We start from the raw sequence: 23,560 nt of genomic DNA on the forward strand, positions 1-23,560 counted from the left end.
GTTGCAATGGTGGCGGACGTTTCTTTCATTTCATCACTGTTGTACTGTTTGAGATTTATGAAACGTTTGTAGTTAATGTTAACTAAAGGTCAAAGATAATAAATGCTAAATAACATCAGTAATGGGAGTCCATTGGAGAGGCTGTAAACACTCCATTAACGTGCTCCTTGTTTTAAACTTTCATTTTACAAAATTTGGTTGAGACTTAGAAATAGTTAGGTAACAGACAGGAAAACATACAGGTTTTTGTGCTACGTGTATATAGATATTGGTTGGGATGTTGTTAAATTCTATAGCATTTTCTTAGAAGTGGTGGTGGTTCTCTCCTAGGTTGTAATTCAACATTGTCGTTATCAAAACACAGTCCTGACTTTTAATTAAGATAACTTATTGTTCTACAGAGACGCCAACCATTACGGTTTTGGTGTATACATTACGACTATACGCTCATACAGACAAATATTACGACTTGTTGCAACTCCCAAATTATTATATATTATATAGGCTTATACAATAAAGTGATAAATTGTTCCTCCAGGGCTTGAAAGGGGTGAAAAGAAAATTTCTAGTGAGATACAAATACATTTTGATAATAAATAAAAGACATAGTCCAAATGGCTACTTGCGATAATCATGATTGTGCTTGAAATAATAATAAAATATTTGTATCTCCGACGTCTACCAATAGTTTGAATGCGGTGCTTCTCCGTACTGGGTACGTGGGGGAATCCATAGTTACGTCATCAGTGCTTGTCAGCCAATCAGCGCTCGCGTAGATGGGTATTTCTAGTTTTCTAAGCGGCATAGAAACACCAATGCGATCGTTCACAAGTTGGAAAAGAGAGGCCTCGTTCACCAGATTGTCTTGTTTCTGGCAAATCTGAAAGGACTAAAACTGTGGACAAAAAATTTAGAAAAAAGTATAGTGCAAAATATCCGGTCATTGCATCAAAAGTCAGTGACAGTCATGCGTTTTGTACAGTTTGTCACATCGATTTTTCTTTGGCGCATGGCGGGATAAACGATTGTTCCAGACATACAAAATCAGCATCTCACCAACAAAAGGCTGAGGCGAAGACAAAAACGATGCAGTAACACGTTTATGAGTAAGAATTCAGAATATGAAACCATAAATGCAGAAGTGATGTGCACGCAATTCGTCATTGCTCATAATATACCCCTAGCTGTAGCCGATCATGCAGGACATCTATTCAGAAAAATGTTCCCAGACTCTGATATAGCGACAAAATATGGCTGTGCTAGAATCAAAACTACAACTATTGTACAAATGTTGGGTTGTGAAGATGACAAAATAATTTCAAGCATACTTACTAACAGTGTTTATAGTTTAGCCACAGATGGATCCACTGACATGGATGACTCGAAACTGTATCCAGTGGTTGTACGATATCTTGTACGATATTCCCTTTGCTTGGAAAAAAATTGTTTGTTCTATTTTGATAATGGTGGAATGGAAAGAAGCTTCAACGGGAGAGAATATTTTCAAGCTTTTGGACCACGAACTGATAAAGAGGAAAATCCCATGAGAAAATTGTCTTAATTTTTCTTCAGACAATGCCTCAGTTATGTCTGGTATAGGTAAAGGTGTGATGGGACACATCTCAAGACGACAGCCCAGCATTTACTTCATGAGCTGTGCCTGTCACCTTAGGAATATTGCTGTCCATAAAGCTTCCAGAGAACTGCCCTGCTCAGTTTCTGATATACTGATAGATGACTACTATTTTTTGGACAAAAGTGCTAGCAGAAAACAACATTTTAAAGAGTTTCAAGGATTGTATGACAAAGAAACAAGAAAAATTCTACAACTTGTTAACACAAGATGGCTATTACTTGGGGTGTGCCTCAACAGAATATTGGACATGTGGAAGTCATTGAAGAAGTATTTTCACTGTGAAAAGGAAAATAAAACTAGATTCAAAAGGATATAAACGTGCAGCTTAGTCAGGCAGCAAGTCTTCAGCAGTCAAGACACCCTCCCAGCCACAAAGGGACACAGTCAAGACACCCTCCCAGCCACACAGGAACACAGTCAAGACACCCTCCCAGCCACAAAGGGACACAGTCAAGACACCCTCCCAGCCACACAGGAACACAGTCAAGACACCCTCTCAGCCACACAGGGACACAGTCAAAACATCCTCCCAGCCACACAGGGACACAGTCAAGACACCCTCCCAGCCACACAGGGACACAGTAAAAACATCCTCTCAGCCACACAGGAACACAAGACAACAGTCTCCAAAAGCAGACAAAGAAACATTTGATATAACTCAATATACGTTTAGGCAGTCTGACCTTGAACTAAAGAAGAGACAATCAAGCTTTGATCTTAATGGTTGAATACTACTAATTAAATTTGATACATGAAAATGTGTTATTAAATAACATCCATAACTCTTAAACATCAATCACGTTGTACTCACATTAAACACTTACTTATAACATTTGGCTGAAAGGCGTGCTGAAACATTAAGGTTGCTGACTCCATTAATACCGGTGCTTTCCTATCTACTAAACTTAATTTGTTTGCTTTTATTACTTACCAACCACAATTTAGTTGCTAATTTACCATTTATTGACGAGGTTCAATATGATATCTTACCGACTACATTCAGCTTGATACTTAGATTCATCTTTGGCTCAGTACTGACTTGGCATTCATATACCCCAGCATCGTGCTTCTGAGTGTACTGAATCTTTAGTGTCCAGTCAGTTGTACCGTCTAGATGAAGAGATTTAAACCTCTGGTCACTAGTATAAGTGTAACTACCAACAGTTAGAATATGCAGATCACGTTGACGGACCCAGGACACCTGAGAAAGATGAAAAATAACACAGAATTGTCAAATTTGAGGTACTAGAAAATACGTACTTTGTGGAATAAACTGTGTTTGTGATTCGAACTGTAATGTTTCTATATATAGCTCACAACGTTGATTTCAATACAAATGTACAAACGAAACATGATTTCTCGTTTGTTTACTTTGGAATTTTGCGCAAAGCTACACGAAAGCTATCTGTGCTAGCCGTCCCTAATTTAGCAGTGTAAGACTAGAGGGAAGGCAGCTAGTCATCACTACCCACTGCCAACTCTTGGGCTACTCTTTTACTAACGAATAGTGAAATTGACCGCACATTATAACGCCCCCACGGCTGAAAGGGCAAGCATGTTTGTTGCGACGGGAATTCGAACCCACGAACCTCAAATTAGTAGTTAAGCGCCTTAACCCACCTGGCCATGCCGGGCTTATGATTTCTCGATTTTCACTTAAATAGATCATTTTAGTTTAATTTTAACGCAAATTTACTTGTAGAAAATTATTATTTTAATAAGCAAGAAAGAAAATATATAAAAATATTTTTAATTTTAATTAATATAATTTAAATATAATAAATTTCAATATATATAGTGCCAACTCCAAGCACTAGATAGTTATAAGTCTACCCTAGGTAACTACCAAATGCAATATCAACTCCAAACACAAGATAACTACAAATGTCCTCAATGTCAGATCCAAGCACTAGATAATTATAAATTTACACAGTTTCAATTAAGAGCATTACAGGAAACCAAGGATTAATTCTAAGCTCTAGTTGACTCTTAATACACAGTGTTAACTCAAAATGTTAGATAACTGTTAATCTGTACAATGCCACTTACAAACATAAGATAAGGGCAAATGTAATGGCTGCACACTCCAAAGACTAAATAAAAAAAAACATGAAATATCAATTAAAAACACCCGATAACTCCAAGTATGCAGTGCTAACTCCAAACGTTAGTTAAATGCAACAATACACAGTTGTCAGCTCCAAAAACCAGATATATGTATACTGTATCAACTCCAATCACTAGATACATTCAGTAAAAGCATTTTCATGTCCATAAATGTTTTGCTTTCCCATTTGAAAAACGGAATAAGAGAAGGTTGTTTTCGTATATCAATTTGCTAATTATTGAATTATATTATTCGATTAAAACAATAATGCATTTATCGAAAAGTAAAGTAAGTAGGTTTCAAGTATTTAATAAATAAATGTAATTTTTCTTTTACATTTTGTGACGTTAGGAATTAAATCATGCTATTCGTATAATGTTATGACCAGAGGGAGTAACAGTAGTTAGACACGTGCAGCCTCTACTATCATTTCTATAATATGATTTTGTTTTCTAAGTCCACCAGTGGGACAAAGATACGTCTTCGTATTTACAACAGTACAATCAGGAATTCGATTCCTCACGGTGGACACTGCATGTATCCCAAAATTGCTTTGTTATTACAAGAAGACATATATACACACATTCGCCTAAAGTTATAAAAGATAGTTTAGGGATATGTATAATGTAATTCCCAAGTTACTTAAAAAGAAAACCGGAATGAAGTTCGAACGTTTCGTAAAGTCACTTAATTTTAAAAGAAGAAAAAAAAGATTACAGAATTTACAATGAATCGGAAAATAAAACCCTTTACATTACTTAAAAAAGTTAATGAATGGTAGTATTTAAGATATCTTTAACACCTAAACTATCAAATTATCTTGTAAGAAATTATCAAAAATAATATTGAAAAATATTGAAATAGTTAATATGTCAATGGAAAAACGACTTTTTCAGGTATCATAATAAATTATATCATTATACCAAAATTAAAATGATAAAATAGATATTATTTAAACAGTTACAGATCGATTGATTTATTATGAGTTATATTAAAAATTCTTGAGAAGATTGTTTAGAAAATAACAATAGAATTTTTAGATTTAATACATTTGTTTCTCAAATTGTCTGTTTGGATATTGTTAAAATATGAATAGAGAAACGCACTTATTACAATGGTTAAGAAATGAAATAAATCAATTGATGTAGACAAAATAACATATGCTCTTTTTCCAGATATATCAAAAACTTATGACAAGATTTCACAAAAACGTTTACTAAAACACTTTTTAAAATTGAAATAAGAGGTATTACTTTAAATCATATATATATATATATATATTCAATAGAAAACAATTAGAATCAATAATATTATAAGTGATGAAATAAATTTTATTAAAGTACCTCAGAGATCAGTATTAGGACCATTAATAGATTTAACTGATTTCTATGAAATTATGTTTAATGGAGAAATAACAAGTTCTTCAGAAATTCTTATCATGAACTCATAAAACGATTATCAATGATTTAAGAAAGATAAGATGATTTTATGATTTTATGTTATGATTTAATGTGAATAAAATGGTCTACATCAGGATTTCTCTAAAAGCGTCTAGTCAAGTAATCTTAAATGATTTAATAATTTATGATAAATGTACTTACAAAGATTTATCGACTAAATATAATACAAATTTTAATTCAGTTATAAAAAAGTATCAAGTATCTTGGAATAATATTAGATCACAGATGAAAGTGTCAAGCTTCTTGGAATAATGTTAAATAATTGACTAAATTGGAAAGAACACATAAAAGTAACGGAGATATAAGCATTAAGATTTTATCTAAGAATGAAATGAAAAATATTTATGATGCCTGGTAGGATTCAATTATTCAATGTGATATCATCTGTTAAGAAGGTAGCTATCTAACAAACTTATGAGCTATAATACAATTATAAAGCAATAATATAAGATGCAAATTATCATTGTCACAGTATTACCACACTAAATTACGTTTCCAAATTTAAATATAATACCATAGTGAAAATTATATGTTTATAAAATGCAAATGGATTAAATAAAGGTATTGAGAATTGAAGAAAAATAAAACCAATATACGAAACGAAGCTGAAGTACATGGAAACTTAAACTTTCAAAGGAAACAAGGAAATATTTCAAAATATTTAAAAATAGTTGTTTCTATCAAGTACTAAATTTATATGACAATATTCCAAATGAAATAACATCAATATTAAGTATAAAAAAACGTTAAAATTATAAGTATACAACGTTAAAATCAATACATAATAAAAATAATTTAAAAATAGTGGCTCTACATGTTTCGACAAACATGTACAGCCATTATTTTAAAATTATATTAATTGTGTATTGATTTCAACGTTGTATATTTATTATTTTAGCATCATACCAAAGTGTCGATATATATATATATAAGTTTGGTAGAACCTAAAAACAAGCCGAAACAAGAATAAATTAAAAATAATACTAAACAAAAACCACTCTTTAAAAAGAAACAAGCTATAATTTGGAATATAAAATGTACCCAGGGTTTTGGAGGTAACTGTGGATGTAGGACCCACTTTATGGTTGGGATACACCGACTATCAGTCTCAACATCCATTTGCCAGTCTCACATAAAGAAATAAAATGAAAGAGTAGCAACAGATATGGAAATAGAAAATAGGAGAGAGAGATGTGAGTGCTCAAGCCCACAACATTTCATATCTATATCACCTTTCGCTGCTTATAAGCATTATAACTTCGCAATTATTCAGGTATTGTAAAATTTTTAAAAATAACAGTATTTTATCAGTAACGTTAAATATTAACACAAAACTCAATATTGGATTTAATAAAGAAACTTTAAATGAGATTATTAAACTATTCTGTAACAAATATAAGAACGTATTAAACAAATATAAAGAAATAAAAATGAAAGAAATTTACTAAAATTTTCTAATAACTATGAATAAGGTCTATGAATAATAACTATGAATAGATATGAATAATGTCATTTAACAACTTGGCACTATTTGATGCGGATGTACACCTTCCCGCAGATTCAATAAATAGGTGATTGTTGAGTGCTATACTAGTTTATTTAGATGACTAGATGGAACACTTCATACTAGTATAATTCATTTATTGGGCTACCAATTAGTGCCTTTCTACCACAATGGGGCTGGAATGCTAACTTCAAGAGGTAAGATTTTAACTTACTTACCCACAAATGGTAGTACCTTACTTTTCTTATTTTTCAGTTAATTTTTTTCTTCTTTGCCTTGGAGAGCAGTCACCTTCCCACATCTGTCTGCAAGCAGTGAAGGGTGATATAGATGTGACACGTTATGGGCTTGAGCACTCACATATCGATCTTCTAATTTCTATTTCTTCATCAGTTGCTACTCTTTTATTTTATTTCTTTATGTGAGACTTGCGAATGTAGGCTAAAACTGATAGTCGGTGTATCCCCACCGCAAAGTGGGTACTATTTCGTTAGTCACCCCCAAAATTTTGGATACATTTTGTATCTCACACTATAGATTGCACTCTGGGATCTTTTCAATTAGTGCAGTGTTTTTGTTCATTATTTTAAAATTTCTTTCGACTTGTTTTTAGGTTGTAACAAACTAACATAATTAGTCAAAGGTTTGGATTTAATGTTTACTTAACTTTATCAGGATTAATTTTCTCTAATATATATATGTATATATATATATAAACATTAAATTGTGTATTTGTTTTTTTTAATTTAGTGCAAAGCTACACGAGGGCTATCTGTACTATCCATCCCTAATTTAATAGTGTAAGACTAGAGGGAAGGCAGGTAGTCATTACCACCCACCGCCAACTCTTGGGCTACTCTTTTATCAACGAATAGAGGGATTGACAGTCATCTATAACGCCCTCACGGCTGAAAGGACAAGCATGTTTGGTGTGAGTGGGATTCGAACCCACGACCCTCAGATTAAGAGTCGAACGCCTTAACCCATCTGGCCATGTCCAGGCTAAAGTGTGTGTGTGTTTTCTTATAGCAAAGCCACATTCAGCTATCTGCTTAATCCATCGAGAGGAATCGAACCACTGATTTTAGCATTGTAAATCCGTAGACCTACCGCTGTAGCAGCGAAAGACATGATAGAAAAAACGGTAAGTATTATTTAGGTCTTATGTATCGTATTAAAAATAAGAATAGGTATAAATGTAAATAATGTGTGTTTTCTTACAGCAAAGCCACATGGAGCTATTTGCTGAGCCCACCGAGGGGAATCGAACCCCTGAAATGTAAATAATATAAATTAAGTGTAAAAAAATGTGAATAATTTTCAAAGGAAATATGAATGATTTATTTATAGTTTAATAATACATTTATTCAGAATACACACTCGAGAAATCTAGTGGAACTTTTTATTTCTTAAAATTACATATTATTTGCATGGTGTTTATTTTGAAAAAAAAAATTAAAGTTAAACAACCGGTAATATACTGTCTACGATTCAAACATAATTGAATAATAACCGTCAGATGATTCAAGTTTCGCGTTCTTTTGCTGCAAAACAAGTTCCACTCTTTGCAGCCGTTGGTGCATTACACTGTGTAACACAAATTTTGTTCCTGGATAGTATGTGTTATTTCTTAATTGCTTATGTTGTAAAAGTACATAAAATGGCCATTATTCCCTTCAAACTTTGCTTTTGTGACCTGGATAATGAAATTAACCTATTTTCTATGTAAAATTGGGTGAATTTGCACATTTTCATTTACATAAGGTCTGAATAAAACAGCATATGAATCAAGATTTACACGTATTTATACTAAAGTTAAACAAAAATGAACAAAAGTGTTTAGAAATGAGTAATTTTTCGATATTTGTGACTGTAATATAAATCACTTTCACGTATCAGCTCCAAAATATTGTCTGCCATCATGTTTTCGTTATACGCTATCAGGTTACAAAGCAAAGTTTGAAGAGAAAAATAAGTCTTTTCCATTTACGTTGGGCATAAACAATTGGGAAATAACACTTTCTGTCCAGGAACAAAAAAAAGTAAAAAAAATTGTGTCATAGTGTTATTAGAGTGACGGGTAAAATTCACTCATCGATTAGAACGGTTCAAGAATTAGCAGTGGGTGCTGTTCACTAGAAGTCTAATCTCTATGCAGGTAACCTTTATGTGTTTTTTGGTGATTTTTTTAATTTCTACTTGTTCTTTTATTTTAATAGTGAACTCAAAACTGAACCTTCTCTTCTACTTTCTTGTTTCATTAGGACTTGAAATGGGATGGTGATTAAAGAGCTCGTCTCGCAAACAAGAAACCCGTAGTTAAAATGCAATCACAGAGCATGCTCGTATTTTCAGCAAAAAGTGGTTTTATAATATGATGGTAAATCCGACTATTCGATTAAAGTTGTCCAAGAATTGACAATAATGGTTTTGGCTAGTTGCTTTCTCTCAAGTTCATTATTTATATTAGGTTGTCCAGAAATAAATGTCGTACTTTTCATGATGATATTTAGAAGCTAAATATTGAGGAACGTTTCGTTGGTTGCTTGGTTTAATCCAACATTTGTGTCTTAATTGTCTGCTGTTTCAACTCAGAGTAAGTTTCGCAAGCCCCAAGGCAGCATGGACACGAAGGGCTTTCGTCTGAGTTTCCTCTACGACTTTAAACTTGGACGTAAACCTACCGAAACTGTAAGGAACCAGGCATTCTACCACAAATCTTTACAGTTCAGCGTTGGTTCCAAAGGTTTCAACATGAAGATGAAAGTCTTGTAGACCACGAAGGTCGTGGAAGGTAGCCATCCTTAGATAAAAACACATTAAAGGAAGCATTTGAAACACACCCTTGAACAACAGTATGTGATCTTGTAGAAAAGCTAGGCACAAGCAAATCAAACATTACAAACCACCTGAATGCTATTGGAAAAACGAAAAATGTAGATAAGTGGGTTCCGCATGAGCTGACTGAAGATCAACAAAACCGGCGTTATGAGACCTGTCAAGGATGACGCTCCAAAATTGAATGACTTAGGAATCGAGGTTCTGCCTTATCCACATTATACTACAGATCTTTCCCCTATAGATTTTCATTTTTCAAGCACTTTAACAACTGTTTGAACAATAAAAGCTTTAAAAAACCATTCAGCTACAGAAGAAGTTTTCAGGGAGTTCATTCACCACAGAAACTTTGATTTCCACAGCAGGAGCATAAAAAGCATCGTTACACGTTGGCAAAAGTGTGTTGAAGCAAATAGTCTTACTTTGATTAAAGCATGTTTTACAACACTGGTTTATTTCTGGACAACCTAATGTATTAGCCAAGGCTAAAATAGATACATTTTGATGTTCTTTGATTGAAATTCAACAAACATACAAATTTGTTTCACTATAACCAACAATCTTCTCACACTTTAATGCTGACAGTGAATTTTTTGTTAAATGCGAGAACACTCTGATTATTACACTTGGTCTCAATTTTCATTATTGTTACGAATATGTGCTAGACAGACAGTGTATCCATATTTTTAACATAATACTTCCACCTGAACATATATCTCTATTGTATTGTACATCACGTGGCTTCTATATTTATTTATTTATTCCTTTATTATACGCAAAAAGGACCTTATTCTCAGTCTAGTTGTTGTTTGTTTGTTCATAAGTGCAATATTGCATAATGGACTATGTGTGTTGTGTCCTCAGCAGGTATTGAAATCTTATTTTTAGCGTTATAAACATTCATGCTTATAGTTGAAGATACAATACGTTGCTTTAAAACACCTTTTTCCCATCACATGTTAAAGCTAACATAACTCTGTTCTTTCTTTGGTGCTAATTAAAATATCTTTGCACTAAATGTAAAATACATGCTCGCTTTAAGCCTATTTTAAAGGAGTATATTTTTCCTACACTTTATTTTCTGCCTGGGAAAAGTGTTTCCAATTATTTACTTGAATTTAAACCTGACAAATGTGTCACTCGGACGTACGTCAGTACAATGAGAAGCTAAGTTCTCGTTAAATTAACACCAATATAATGTGACATTATGCATGTTCGTACTTATGTCTATGTGCTTGTATGTGTACTGTAGTTCATTAAGTTTATTAAACGTTATCTTGAAAGGTTACGACTTTGTATTTTTCGTAAAATTATGGCCATCCTAGCGATGAATTTCGCAAGTAGCACGTGTAATAAACGCCTTTTTATACCACGCTAAATGGTCTCTTGGCATACTCTACATGGCCTTGGGAGGAAATTAGATTAAACTTTTATTGGATCATCAATCTTGAAAGTGGCAGGCACAGAACCTTGTGAAACTTTACTCCTAACACCCACCTAGCTTTGTGATGACAAATTATGTGGTAATTATGTAACATTACAGATTCCAACCTCGTTTGCCGGCATGACTCTGGAATTACAAATATCTTGTACCAACCAGCTTTGTCGCTCGTAGCTGGTCTTGTGAATGAAATCTGTCACATTTATAGCGTCACTAGTTTGTTTTGCATATCAGCAAAGTTCATGAATATTTTGAAATTATTAACACAGCAAAACTGTTCGCCTGTTACATAACCTCGTATCGCTTGTTTTAAAAAAAAAATATTGCAGGTAAATGGTGTTATTTTTTTCAAAGACGCTTTTCCTAGCTATGCAAGATGTAAAGAATATTTTGTATATATACCTGTATAAATTTGTCAAACATTAAATTCTTTGTAACCTCATTAGACTTGAATACATCATTTCAATTGGCGAACACAATCGATTAACTAAGAAACTACAAATCATTGAAAGAAAGATGGCCTTATTACATTACTTCTAAATATGTATTCCAATCTTCGAACTGTCCTTCGAGATAGCAAGATTATACTGTTGAAAATTGGGATAATATTGCTTCTGATGAAATGCAAACAGATAATTATAAGACAGCAGCACAACAGTTAGTAGTGAACAATAAACAAAAGCGAATAACGTAATCTTAAGATATAAGAATAAAAATATCAAAATGATACGTTCAGCAGCAAAAAGCGATTATTTGTTTCAGATTTTTTTGCAAAGCTACGCATAACCGTAATGTGAACTAACAGACTATAGTGAAGGCAGCTCGTCAATAGCACGATTCACCAACTATTGGCCTGCTATTTCCTGATCGAATATTTTATTTGTTCTTGACTTTCGCGCAAAGCTACACGAGGGTTATCTGCGCTAGCCATCCCTAATTTCGCAGTGAAAGAATAAAGGAAAAGCAGATTGTCGTCACCACCCACCGCCAACTCTTGAGCCACTCTTTTACCAACAAATAGTGAGATTGACCGTCCTATTATAACATCCTCACAGCTGAAAGAGCGAGCATATTTGGTGTGACTGCAATTTGAACCTGCAAATCTCAGATTACAAGTCGAACGCCCTGACCACCTGGCCATGCCGGGCCCTGATTAGCATAGGCCAAACGTGATATAACACGAGCCTGTGATAGTTTAATTATACAAATTTATACACGTTCTACAGTATTTCTTGTACACTGAATCCGAAAATTACATTCATTTTTCTCCACCAGGAATACATTTCACAAAACGTCGTATGTAGCTTTAGATAAGTGAATCGTTTTCATTTAAATCAGGTCGCAATTTGTCGTGCTAAAGACGTTCAGAACCATTGACTACATATTTCTCTAGACCAATCGTGACGTGAGATCGACCTTTCTGGAACCCAATAAAACACACCGCTAGTATATAAGTTGCTACAATGAAGAGGTGTTATTTTTGGATAATATTTGTTTGTGCGAGCAGTTTCACATTATTTTTCCTTTTCAATATTATTTATTTATCGTTAATGAAGACAAGAGGTTGTGTAAATTCGCAGGCCTGTATAACAGATAGCGAGTCGTGTCGTGGCTCAGTGAGTCCAAGCTCGAATCCCGTTACCTAAAAAACAAGCTCTAATAATTGCGCTATGTACTTTGAGGCTGTGGGTGTGTCATAAGGGTTTGAATTCAGTCCTGTTACTTGATAAGAATCGATTAATAATTGGCAATTGGTACTATAGATAAGTTGACTGTGTTCTTGTCATTTCAAAATGAGAAACGACTAGTGCAACCAGCTACTGTGTAATCCTGCGAGATTATCTGAAATGAACGAACTTTATTCAGGCATTTGACCGATTTTTAAAGCGCACTTCCAACCTTTAAGTGTAGAGTGAAATTTTTGTAGTAACAGGCTGTGAACTTTGACCTTTGGATTAAGTTTAAAGTTAGTAACGTAATATTCACATACATGTAACACCATTTAGACTGCTGAGGTACCATGTTATTGCCCCGCGCTAGTACAGCGGTATGTCTCCGGATTTACAACGCTAAAATCAGGGGTTCGATTCCCCTCGGTGGGCTCAGCAGATAGCCCGCTGTGGCTTTGCTACAAGAAAACACACAAAACACACACCCTGTGTAAACATTTAAGATCAACAGTGGCTTAGCGGTACGTATGCGGACTTACAACGCTAAAAACCGGGTTTCGATACCCGTAATGAGCAGAGCACAGATAGCCCATTGTGTAGCTTTGTGCTGTGCTTAATTGAAAACAGTTAAACAATTAAAAGGTACCATGACATGATACTTTAATTTAGAATTTTGTGCGAATTATAATTTCAGGTGTTATAAAGCAAAAATAAAACCGACTAAAGTTTTCATGTAATTGGAACTATAAGGCAAATCACTCCCCCCGAAAGGCTCAGCGGTAAATGTTTTGGCTTGTAAGATTAAAAACCGTGTTTTGACTCCTGTGGGTTGCACAATACAAATAAACCATTTTATAGTTTTGCATTTAATAACAAATAAAAAATATCACAAACGAAACGTGAAGTCAAATTTATCTAATTTCAGAGCACTTGGAGAACATGTAATGTTTCTCATTCTGTGTGTGAATTGTAACATTGCAGAAGATTCGCATACTCAACTGTGTTTGCAGCTGAGTTATCTGGCAAACACAAATGTTTATGTACACGTACAGTTAAAGAGGAACCAGGCAGTTTTTCAATATTATTGTCGTAAGATTTCCTATTGTGGCTGCAACATTTAAGAGTGTCTTCATTGAGTGTTGTCGCGATATGGTAGGCCCGGCATGGCCAGGTGGTTAAGGCACACCCGAGTCGTAATCTGAGGGTCGAAGGTTCGAATCTCCGCCGCACCAAACATGTTCGCCCTTTCAGCCGTGGGGGCGTTATAATGTTACAGTCAATCCCACTATTCGTTGGTAAAAGAGTAGCCTAAGAGTTGGCGGTGGGTGGTGATGACTAGTTGCCTTCCCTTTAGTCTTACACTGCTAAATTAGGGACGACTAGCGCAGATAGCCCTCGTGTAGCTTTGCGTGAATTTAAAAAAAAAAACGCTGTATGGTTATTATATCAATTTGTTCGTAAATTAAACTAAAAGAAGTGAGTGAACACTTTTACTGTAAATTATGTGATCCATATTACTGTTAGATTTATATTTTATACTTATGGTTAAATTACTAAAGCTATTTGTTGCCATCCTTAATTTTAAGCTTTAAACACAGGGAAGGCAGCTTGTTAGCAGCGCTCTACACCTACTATTCACGCTACAAGATTGTCTGTTACTCCTATAACTCAACTATAGCGTAAAGTACAGGAAATATTTTGTGGTATCGCAACATCGAAATTGGTTCGTCAGATTCAAATTAGGATCGTTACACATGAACAGATGTGCTGCCGTATGATGCTGGAAAATGTAGGACCAATAACTACGTTGTCTAGAAAGTATGTACTATTAGTACTTAAAGGATTGTACTCTAGCGAAATTCTAATATTTTTACGAGTAATATTTCAATTCATAAAATTATTTTCAGACAACAAGAGCAAGAGAAAATTTAAGAACTCTTTTTTTTTCTTTATGTTTACCTTCAAATGATAATAAACGTAATGAAATATACTGTAGTTTGGTACTGTATGGAAAAATCATAGGATAAAAAGTTGTATGAATATCTTCTTTCATTCTTTTGTGTCCATCATTTATACGAATTCTTAGACATAGCCAAATTTGATTAAAAGTGCTCAGTAATTAACAATAATACAAGAAAACAACTTTTATATTAGCAACGGCTGTGGGTTTTATCATAAAAATGTGGCATCCCGCTAGCCCAGCGGTATGTCTTCGGATTTACAACGCTAAAATCAGGTGTTCGATTCCCCTCGGTAGGCTAAGCAGATAGCCGGATGTGACTTTGCTATAAGTAAAAACAAACACGTTAGAATGATTTCAAAAGGTAACTACCTGGAGCTATCAATTGAGTAAAACATCAGTGCGTCACAGATGAAATATTCTTTAAGTTAGAGTCTTTTTGTAATAATAAACACAAACGTAACACAAAATAGTTTACAGAGAATGACAAGATAAACACTGTAGTGTGACAAAGAAGGCCTGTAAAGTGTTTACACTAAACAGTTTACCACTATCATTCTAAAGATTAAACATCGTTTTCACTAATAATACCGCAACGCATCGTGACTTTACGTTTCGAAACTGACTTGGTAATGCGCATTTGAATAGATAGATCCTTTCCTTTTACAATGAATTGGGTTCCTTTGTATTGATTGGGTATAAGAAATTTCAAAAAGCATCACAACTTCCAAGTGACTTATTATTAGACACCATAGCAAACCTATCTCACTTTCTAGCCACATTTAGGCTAGAATAGCTTAAAGAAAACAAATTTATCGATTGATGGCCACATAACATACAGAGTATTCAGGTTCATAATAAATTACAATGAAAATGTCATTATTTCCAATTTTGATCCAATGAAACCTGTACTAATGACCTCATTGAAGTCAATTTCAAGGAAGTTTATCTGGTGGTCGAAAGGGTTATTTATACTCGATTGTTCTAATTGTGCAATATAACTGAACAATAATACGTATTTTCAGTAACGATTGTAGTTTATTATACCAATTAATATTTGGAACACCGTACTGCCACAACATTATTAAACAAAACTTGATGTCATTACAACTTCAAGTGCCACGTAAAAGAGCGAAACAAAATAAACATAATAAGTTCCACACTTGCTACTTTATACAAGAGGGGTTTCAAGAGAAAACTTCCATAAGTTTTTCACATGGATTAAACATCGGGAATATTTTAGAAAACTCTTCATTTTCTGGCAAACTTATGAAAATCTGTCTCCGAATCCATATCATAATCAACTGCCCAGCATGGCCAGGTGATCAAGGTACTCGACTCGTAATTTAAAGGTCACGGGTTTGAATCCCCGTCACAACAAACATGCTCCTCTTTTCAGCCGTGTGGGTGTTATAAGTTTCGGTCAATTTCACTATTCGTTGGCAAAAGAGTAGCCCAAAAGCTGGGGGTGGGTGGTGACGACTAGCTGCCTTCCCTCTAGTCTTACACTGCTAAATTAGAGACGACTAGCGCAGATAGCCCTTTTTTAGCTTTGCGCGAAATTCCAAACAAACAAACAAATAAGATGATTGAAAACAGATATTTTCAAAAAAATATAATTATTATAAACTGCCGTAAGTTTTTGATAAAACAAGGACGTATTTGCTAAGCCTAACTTTGGGTTTGTTAAATCTTATTTAAAAAAATTACTTATACGTATCTAGCATTCGAAGAAAGTTTTTACACTGTAGAATACAAATACGTGAAAATAGACCTAAACCTAATGAAATTTTATCTATAGAGCTAGTGATTTATTTAAATACTTACTGTAATATGGTACTGTTTAATGGTAATTAGTTTAATGTGCAACGTATTACTTTGTATGGATCTCGGTTTTCAGTCTAACGGTTTTCTCAACTTTTCCAAAGAAAAACAAAGAAACAAAATGTTCACTTCTATTAAACATAACGAGCTTTCTCAGGACTAAACAAATATGCAAGTGTATTTCTACCTAAAGTTACTGATGTTTAAGTACACATCGTGCCTTCCAACAGATGTTACTTATCTTGACAATTTAAAGAAATTAAAGAACGTCTCTCACCTTTAATTAAAATTACATGAAAACGTGCATTTGCAATTAGTCCTCTACTAATTAGAGGCCTATTCAGTTCTTTAGAATATACACTTCAAGCATAAAATATTTTAATAGTATACTTGTAATATTCAGCCTCTTCCATGTGGTGTTCTATATATTTTTTGGTTTTGTATTCACTATTCTAAACAAGTTCGTTATTCGTACCAGAGCAATGGAGCGTGACATTGCTAATACAGTTGCTTCCCACTAATTATACGAAGTGTGGGAAGTTTTAGAGAGAATGATCACGTTCTTCTGTAAGTGTTACTATTTTGGAGTGTGTGTGTCAAGAAACGACACAATAATTATCCTGAGATTTTGTGTATGACTGTAAGAAACGATGACAGACGGAGATTTATTCGGTTGACTCAAACCGAGGCTACAAGTCCACCTTTAGCAATTTTCATCATGTACGATAATTTAAATTATTTTAGATATTACTCCAGTAAGTATCCTTACTTCATTACGATTTATTTATAATTAGTTGAAAGCAAACATCGCATAAATAATTCACAATTGTCTCATAATTTTTATAATTTTATTCCACAGTTTCTCAGGAAGTACAGGCTATATATTTTAATTTTCAAACGAGATAATTTTTTGATCTTCATGCGTTTTGCTTATTTTCGAGCTTGTAAAACTTAGAGAAATAAAATAGTATCTTAAAGGCCAAATGATATGATAATGTATTAGATAAGATACGTCAGCGCCATTAACGTGTCGATTTGTCCAATCGGTTTTTCAAAAACTATAATAAAACCTTAAGTTTGCCACTAGACCGACTTCACAAAAGACCTCATCAACAACTTTTATTTCTTCTCCTATTCAAAAACAGAATAGGCGCGTTCGTTTTGCAACGGATTTGACGGAGAGAATGAGGCCAGCTCTGGATCGATTGCGTCGAAAAGACTGGCCTTAGTTTCCAACCTCGTCCCAAGTCTTTTGGTGGTGTTATACCGACCAACAACACGACTATCATAAACTATTTCAGTTTACTCTTATTGTGGATGTTCTATCACATCCAATACAGTTCGCTTGCTGACGACTTTTACAGCTTGCGGACTTTAAGTCGCTTAGATTACCCTGTCTTCTTCAGTGTGGCTCCTGTCAAGTGAAAACTTTAAGCTTAGCCGCAGGAGTTGGCAATATATGTCACACGTATTGTGGAACAGAAAAGAGAAATCTCGTAATTATAATGCAATAAGTTATTGGGCCATAAAAACAAAACATATGTATATACATATTTTATGGAAACGTTTCTTTTATTATTTGGTAATAACATTTGGAAACTATTAATTGTTAGTTTTCTTATAGCAAAGCCACATCAGGCTGTTTGCTGAGTCCACCGAGAAACTATTAACATCCAAACAGTAATATTTAGAAACTATTAATATTCAAAAATTACAATTAGAAACTAATAATTAATAAATAGTGGCATTTATAAACTATTAATATCCAAGTAATAACATTTGTAAACTATTAATATTCAAGTAATAACATTTATAAACTATTAATATCCAAATAATATTTATCTCAAACTCGCAAACTTATTTGAAGAACCTATTTTTATACACATACGCTGTTGTTTGTTGTTGTTGTTTTGAATTAAGCACAAAGCTACACAATTGGCTAACTGTGCTCTGCCCACCACGGGTATCGAAAGCCACTTTTTAGTTTAAGTTCGCAGACATACCGCTGAGCCACTGGGGGGCTACACATACGTCCACATATTTAATAATGACAAACATGAAATGTTTAAATATTTGGATAACTGGTTCGAATTTCGCGCAAACCAACTACTGCCAACAAATAGTGTGGAAGTACAGAAAAGACGTTACTTATCTTGACAATTTAAAGAAATTAAAGAACGTCTCTCACCTTTAATTAAAATTAGATGAAAACGTGCATTTGCAATTAGTCCTCTACTAATTAGAGGCCTAATTATTAAATTACTGGTCATAAGTTTAATAATGACAAACATGAAATGTTTAAATATTTGGATAACTGGTTCGAATTTCGCGCAAACCAACTACTGCCAACAAATAGTGTGATGGAATGTTACCTTATAACGGCCCTCACAGCCGCAAGAGCAAGTACGTTTTGCGACATTCAGATTGGGCGGAGAGCGCCCTCACCGCCTAGCTATATCCGGATTTAGTAATATATACAAAGAAAGCAGTTCTGTTGTTGTTATTATTATTAATGGCCCGGCATGGCAAGGTGGTTAAGGCACTCGACTAACAATACGAGGGTTGCGGGTTCGAATCTCCGTCACACCAAACACGCTCGCCCTTTCAGTCGTGGGGGCGTTATTATGTGACGGTCAATCCCACTATTCGTGGGTAAAAGCCTGATCCACAAATTGCGATTTGAATGCCCTAACCACCATGCTGTGCCCAATGATAAGGTAAATCTAATAATTATATTTTTAGTCCTAGTGTATATTTAATTCTGCTCTATTTTTCTTTCATGAGAACAAAAGGATTAAAAGTGTTATGTTGTGTTTGGTATGTTTGTTGTTTTTGAAGATGGATAATATTTTTTCAAGTTAAAATATAAACTTTCATTTCAATGTATGTCAGCAATACATAAGTTTCATCGCATATATTTTAACATATCTTTAAAATTATTTATTGATACAATTCAGACATATTATTTTTGTGTGTGTTTTAATGTCATGTCATTACTATCTCAAAACGGAAACAGGCCCGGCATGGCCAGGTAGGTTAAGGCGCGCGACTAAGGGTCGCGGGTTCGCATCCCCGTCGCGTCAAACGTGCTCGCCCTTTCAGCCGTGGGGGCGTTATAATGTGACGGTCAATCCCACTATTCGTTGATAAAAGAGTAGCTCATGAGTTGGCGGTGAGTGGTGATGACTAGCTTCCTTCCCTCTAGTCTTACACTGCTAAATTAGGGACGGCTAGCACAGATAGTCCTCGTGTAGCATTGCGCGAAATTGAAAAAATAAGAAAGAAGAGATACAAATATCATTATTGATCAGTAATTGTTAATTACAAACTGGGGAAAATAATGTATATTTATAATACAGGTTAATAAGAGATTATTTTTAAATTTTGGTATTGGTTAACTCTGATTTAGGCTAATTTGCATATTTAGGAGTGGCATAGAGGCTCACAGAATGGTTCTGAGTGGCGATTTTTTCCAAGTACAAATTTTGATATCGTGATAGGCATGAAACAGATAGCCCATTGTGTATTTTTGTGCTTAATTACAAACTTAAAACCAAACTTTTAGCTAATATCTCCATTTTTTTGGCCAATTTGAGATCTAATTGCAGCCGTGACTACTGATGACTCCTTGTTTTAGAAGTGCAAACTTTTAGCCATAGCTTTATATCTTGTCCGATTTGATATCTAATAACAGCCGCAATTATTGAGAATTTCCTCTCGTTTTATTAGCACAAGTCACAAACCTTTCAGGCCAATCAATTAACCAGAGCTTCAAATCTTCAGACAGTCGCTATATTTTGTATAGAATATGGGATATTATGCTTAAGCTGTCAGGTCAATTTATCCACGTATACACTTTAAAAGTTATTTTTTTCAGTCATACAAAACACCGAACCTTAATTACCCAGAGTCATATTTTGAACTGACTATAAAGTAAAAGTTTTTAATTATTTTTTAGTTACAGTTTTATGTTGAAACAACTTTTGAGGCTTTCCATAACAACGAACAATTCCTTTTATGTAAGTGTTATCAGTGTTGATTACTCTAAGTAAGTTTTAAAGGCTATTTGTTTGTGAACTCTATAGTTGAGAATGCTTTCTGCTCACTTTTACTTGAGTTCGTTTATTTTCTGCTCTCACTTTAAATTGGTTTCCAAATATTTTCAGACCCTCTGAAGTTTATCAGTTCGTGTAATTTCCAAATGGATGTTTTACCCTTGAGACATGAGGTGATTATTTCGTTGTTTCACGGCTATTAGAGAAATGACGATAGAGTTTTAATGTAATACTTTCACTGATTAATGTACAACCTGAAAATAATTCCAGCAGTTTTGGTTTATTGAAACAAAAGGCATTAATAACATAAAGAAAGAGAAAAATATAAGAGTTACTTTAATGTCAAAAAAGATTTAGTAGCATGTATTTTTTGTTGTTAATATTTTCCTAAGTTGTTAAAACAACTAAACTGAAAACCTTCGTTAACTTTGTGTTCAATTGTTTTCAATTCAAAGTAAAATGAAACTAAAGCAAAGGGATGATTGTAGTATGACTTAAATGCTGACTTTTTGCTATTTTAAGCCTTATTATGTCAGTTTGAAAAACGTCAAATTTTAGTTACACAAACCAGCAATTAAAAAACAGAAATCCTCGCTTAGAAGCGGGATTCAATACTCGCTGTGAGCAGTGAAAAGATAGCCCATTGTGTTACACAACAATCAGGGATGTTGAAATACAGATTTTCTGATCTGACTTTTGACGTACATAATATGCATGAGTAAAATGTGGCCTAACTAAAGTTGGAATATTATTTGAATAGTTTCTATTCTAGATACATCGTGTTACTCCACCAAGAGTGAAAAACTGAAACGACATTTTTGGCACAATGAAAGATAAACTGATTATTATGAGAAATTTTCATTCGACTCGTTTCGACAGCACAATTTTGTAGTCAGTAGTGCTGAAGATATCTGTATTACCGAAACTAGATGGCTGAATATTTTTACATAAATATTTTATCTTTCATTTAAAAAAAAACACGTCGTTTCTTGTGCTCTTTTAATGTTACTATTATGCTAATTTTTTAAAACTTTCTTTAACCAATAACATGTAATGTTACATTTCAGAAACCTGAAACTGTAGAAATGAATGTTAAATTGAAACAGAAATTATTTTTAAACAACAATAAAAACTAGAACGAAATTTGTTGAAACTATGTGATAAAAATATTTTTTGTATGCTAAGTTTAAAAGGTCACAGAAGTGATGGCGCTTCGATTTCCATCATTAGCATGAGAGAAAAAATACAAAGTAATTTTACTACAGCAAATCAAATGTCATAATGTCTATCATATATTGATATCTGAGATAAAACAGTAGGAAAGACGGCTTATCGACAGTAACGTCTTAGTTAAAAATACCAAAATTTTTACTTAGAGCAAAGCTAGTTTTATAAACAGTTTTTCATTCAGATTTTGAGTAATTTTCATTTTCACTTTTCCGTTATTTTGAAATAAGAAATTAAAACTGTGCTAAATCTTTTTGTAGGTGGATATCGTTTGTTTAAACTTATGAAATAAATTGAAATTGCGTTCTATAAAAAATAATACTTACAATAACACTAAATTACTTAAATTTGATTTCTTTGTCATTTATGAAGTAACTGAAACAATAGAATATGAAGGTATTAAAACCACGTTCAGCTTACCGATACTTAAAACCAACGACTATGCTATACACGTGAGAATTAACTAAACACATTAAAGGTATGGAAATAAAATTTTTAGGTAAGAATAGAGCATTTGATGGATCACAGAGGAAGACTAATATCTGATAATTATGAAAAGGCTGTGTTGATGTTAATTTATATTTTTTCTTCAGTTTTTACTAATAAAGATTCAAGAAATATTCGTCATCCTTAATAGTTGCAAGATGGTACAAGATTAAAGCACATGACCAGATTAATTCTGAGATTTCTAGATCTTCTTGGCCAGATAATATTTACTCAAGGGATCTGAGGGAAATTGTGGACTGGAAGTGTGAGTCACTTGCTACTATTTTTTGCATGTCCTTAAATAGCGAGCAGATGCTAGAAGATTCGAAGTTGGCTGATGTATTGCTCCGCTTTTCAATGGAGGCGGTAAAAAATGTACTAGTAATTATAGGCCTGTTAGTTTTACATTATTGATGGTAAAAATTGTGAGACCCTGATAAAAATGGCTTTGAGAAGTCATTTAACAAAGTTTAAGTGTTTGTCCGATAGTTGGTAGGTGTGGTTTTACTGACAGAAAATCTCGCCTTACTTATAGTTTGATAATTCTGTGAAGAAGTTACTGCTTATGTAGACGAGGATACTGGAGTTAATTTAAAAAACAACACAGGCTGTTACATAAAAGACTGATTAAAATAATTATCTTTGTAGGCTAGGAATATACTTTGGTTCAACAAATAGAAACATGACTGGATTGAAGAAGGTAGGGAATTGTTATAAATGGAGTTTAGTCAAATTGGAGTACTGTCACAAGTAGGATACCTCATGGATCAGTATTAGGACCTGTGCTCTGTTTACTTATACTCTTAACATAGATAAAAGATGACCAATAATTTATCTAAATTTGTTAGTGGTATTAAGGTTTTGGCTGTTGATGAATGTTATAATGATACTGTTGCTTTATAAAAGGATTTAGATTATTTGGTGAGTTGAGTTAATAAATTGGAGTTTGTTTTTAATTGCAATAATTACTAAGTTAAACGTGTGTGATATAGTTTGAATTATAAGTAATTTTAATGAGAATATACTTGACACTGATATGGAAGAAAATAATTTTAGTGATCTAGTTCATCATTGACTTAAACTGTCCAGGGAATGTGTTGTTGCTAGTGGCAGAGCAGATTGGATTTTTGGTTATATCTATAGAAGGATGAAGTACTAGTCTAAAGGTGTTATAATTCAATTGTGTAGATAATTGGATGGGTTAGTACTGTGTTTGCTCTTACTACAGAAAGAGCATTTAATAGTTGGAAGGATTTGGAAGAAAACTACTAGGTTAATACCTGATATGGAAAGGTTGTCATACGAAGGTATTTTAAGAACTCTGAAATTGTTTGCTATTGAAAAAATAAGAG

General features: G+C 33.6%; 2 protein-coding genes across 2 annotated transcripts in view; one reads left to right on the forward strand and one right to left on the reverse strand.

The window, feature by feature from the left end:
- LOC143249704 (uncharacterized) overlaps positions 1 to 23,560 on the reverse strand; it is a 115,530-nt gene that overhangs the window by 25,563 nt on the left and 66,407 nt on the right. The window contains exon 3 of the mRNA XM_076500016.1: positions 2,627 to 2,837. Coding sequence (XP_076356131.1) covers positions 2,627 to 2,837 — 211 coding nt within the window. The remainder of the gene's footprint in view (positions 1 to 2,626; positions 2,838 to 23,560) is intronic.
- Positions 1,272 to 1,952, forward strand: LOC143249988 (uncharacterized). The gene is made up of 2 exons (XM_076500622.1): positions 1,272 to 1,445; positions 1,693 to 1,952. Exons 1-2 carry the CDS (start codon positions 1,289 to 1,291, stop codon positions 1,950 to 1,952), a joined length of 417 nt encoding a protein of 138 aa, XP_076356737.1. The 5' UTR covers positions 1,272 to 1,288.

The sequence above is a fragment of the Tachypleus tridentatus genome, chromosome 4 (assembly GCF_004210375.1).
Source record: "Tachypleus tridentatus isolate NWPU-2018 chromosome 4, ASM421037v1, whole genome shotgun sequence".
NCBI classification, from domain to species: Eukaryota; Metazoa; Arthropoda; class Merostomata; order Xiphosura; family Limulidae; genus Tachypleus; species Tachypleus tridentatus.

Coding starts and splice junctions, on each gene's coding strand:
- LOC143249988 (XM_076500622.1), top strand. CDS start 1,289: ATGTTGGGTTGTGAAGATGACAAAATAATTTCAAGCATACTTACTAAC. Junction 1,446..1,692: donor CCTTTGCTTGGAAAAAAATT/GTTTGTTCTATT, acceptor CTGTCCATAAAG/CTTCCAGAGAACTGCCCTGC.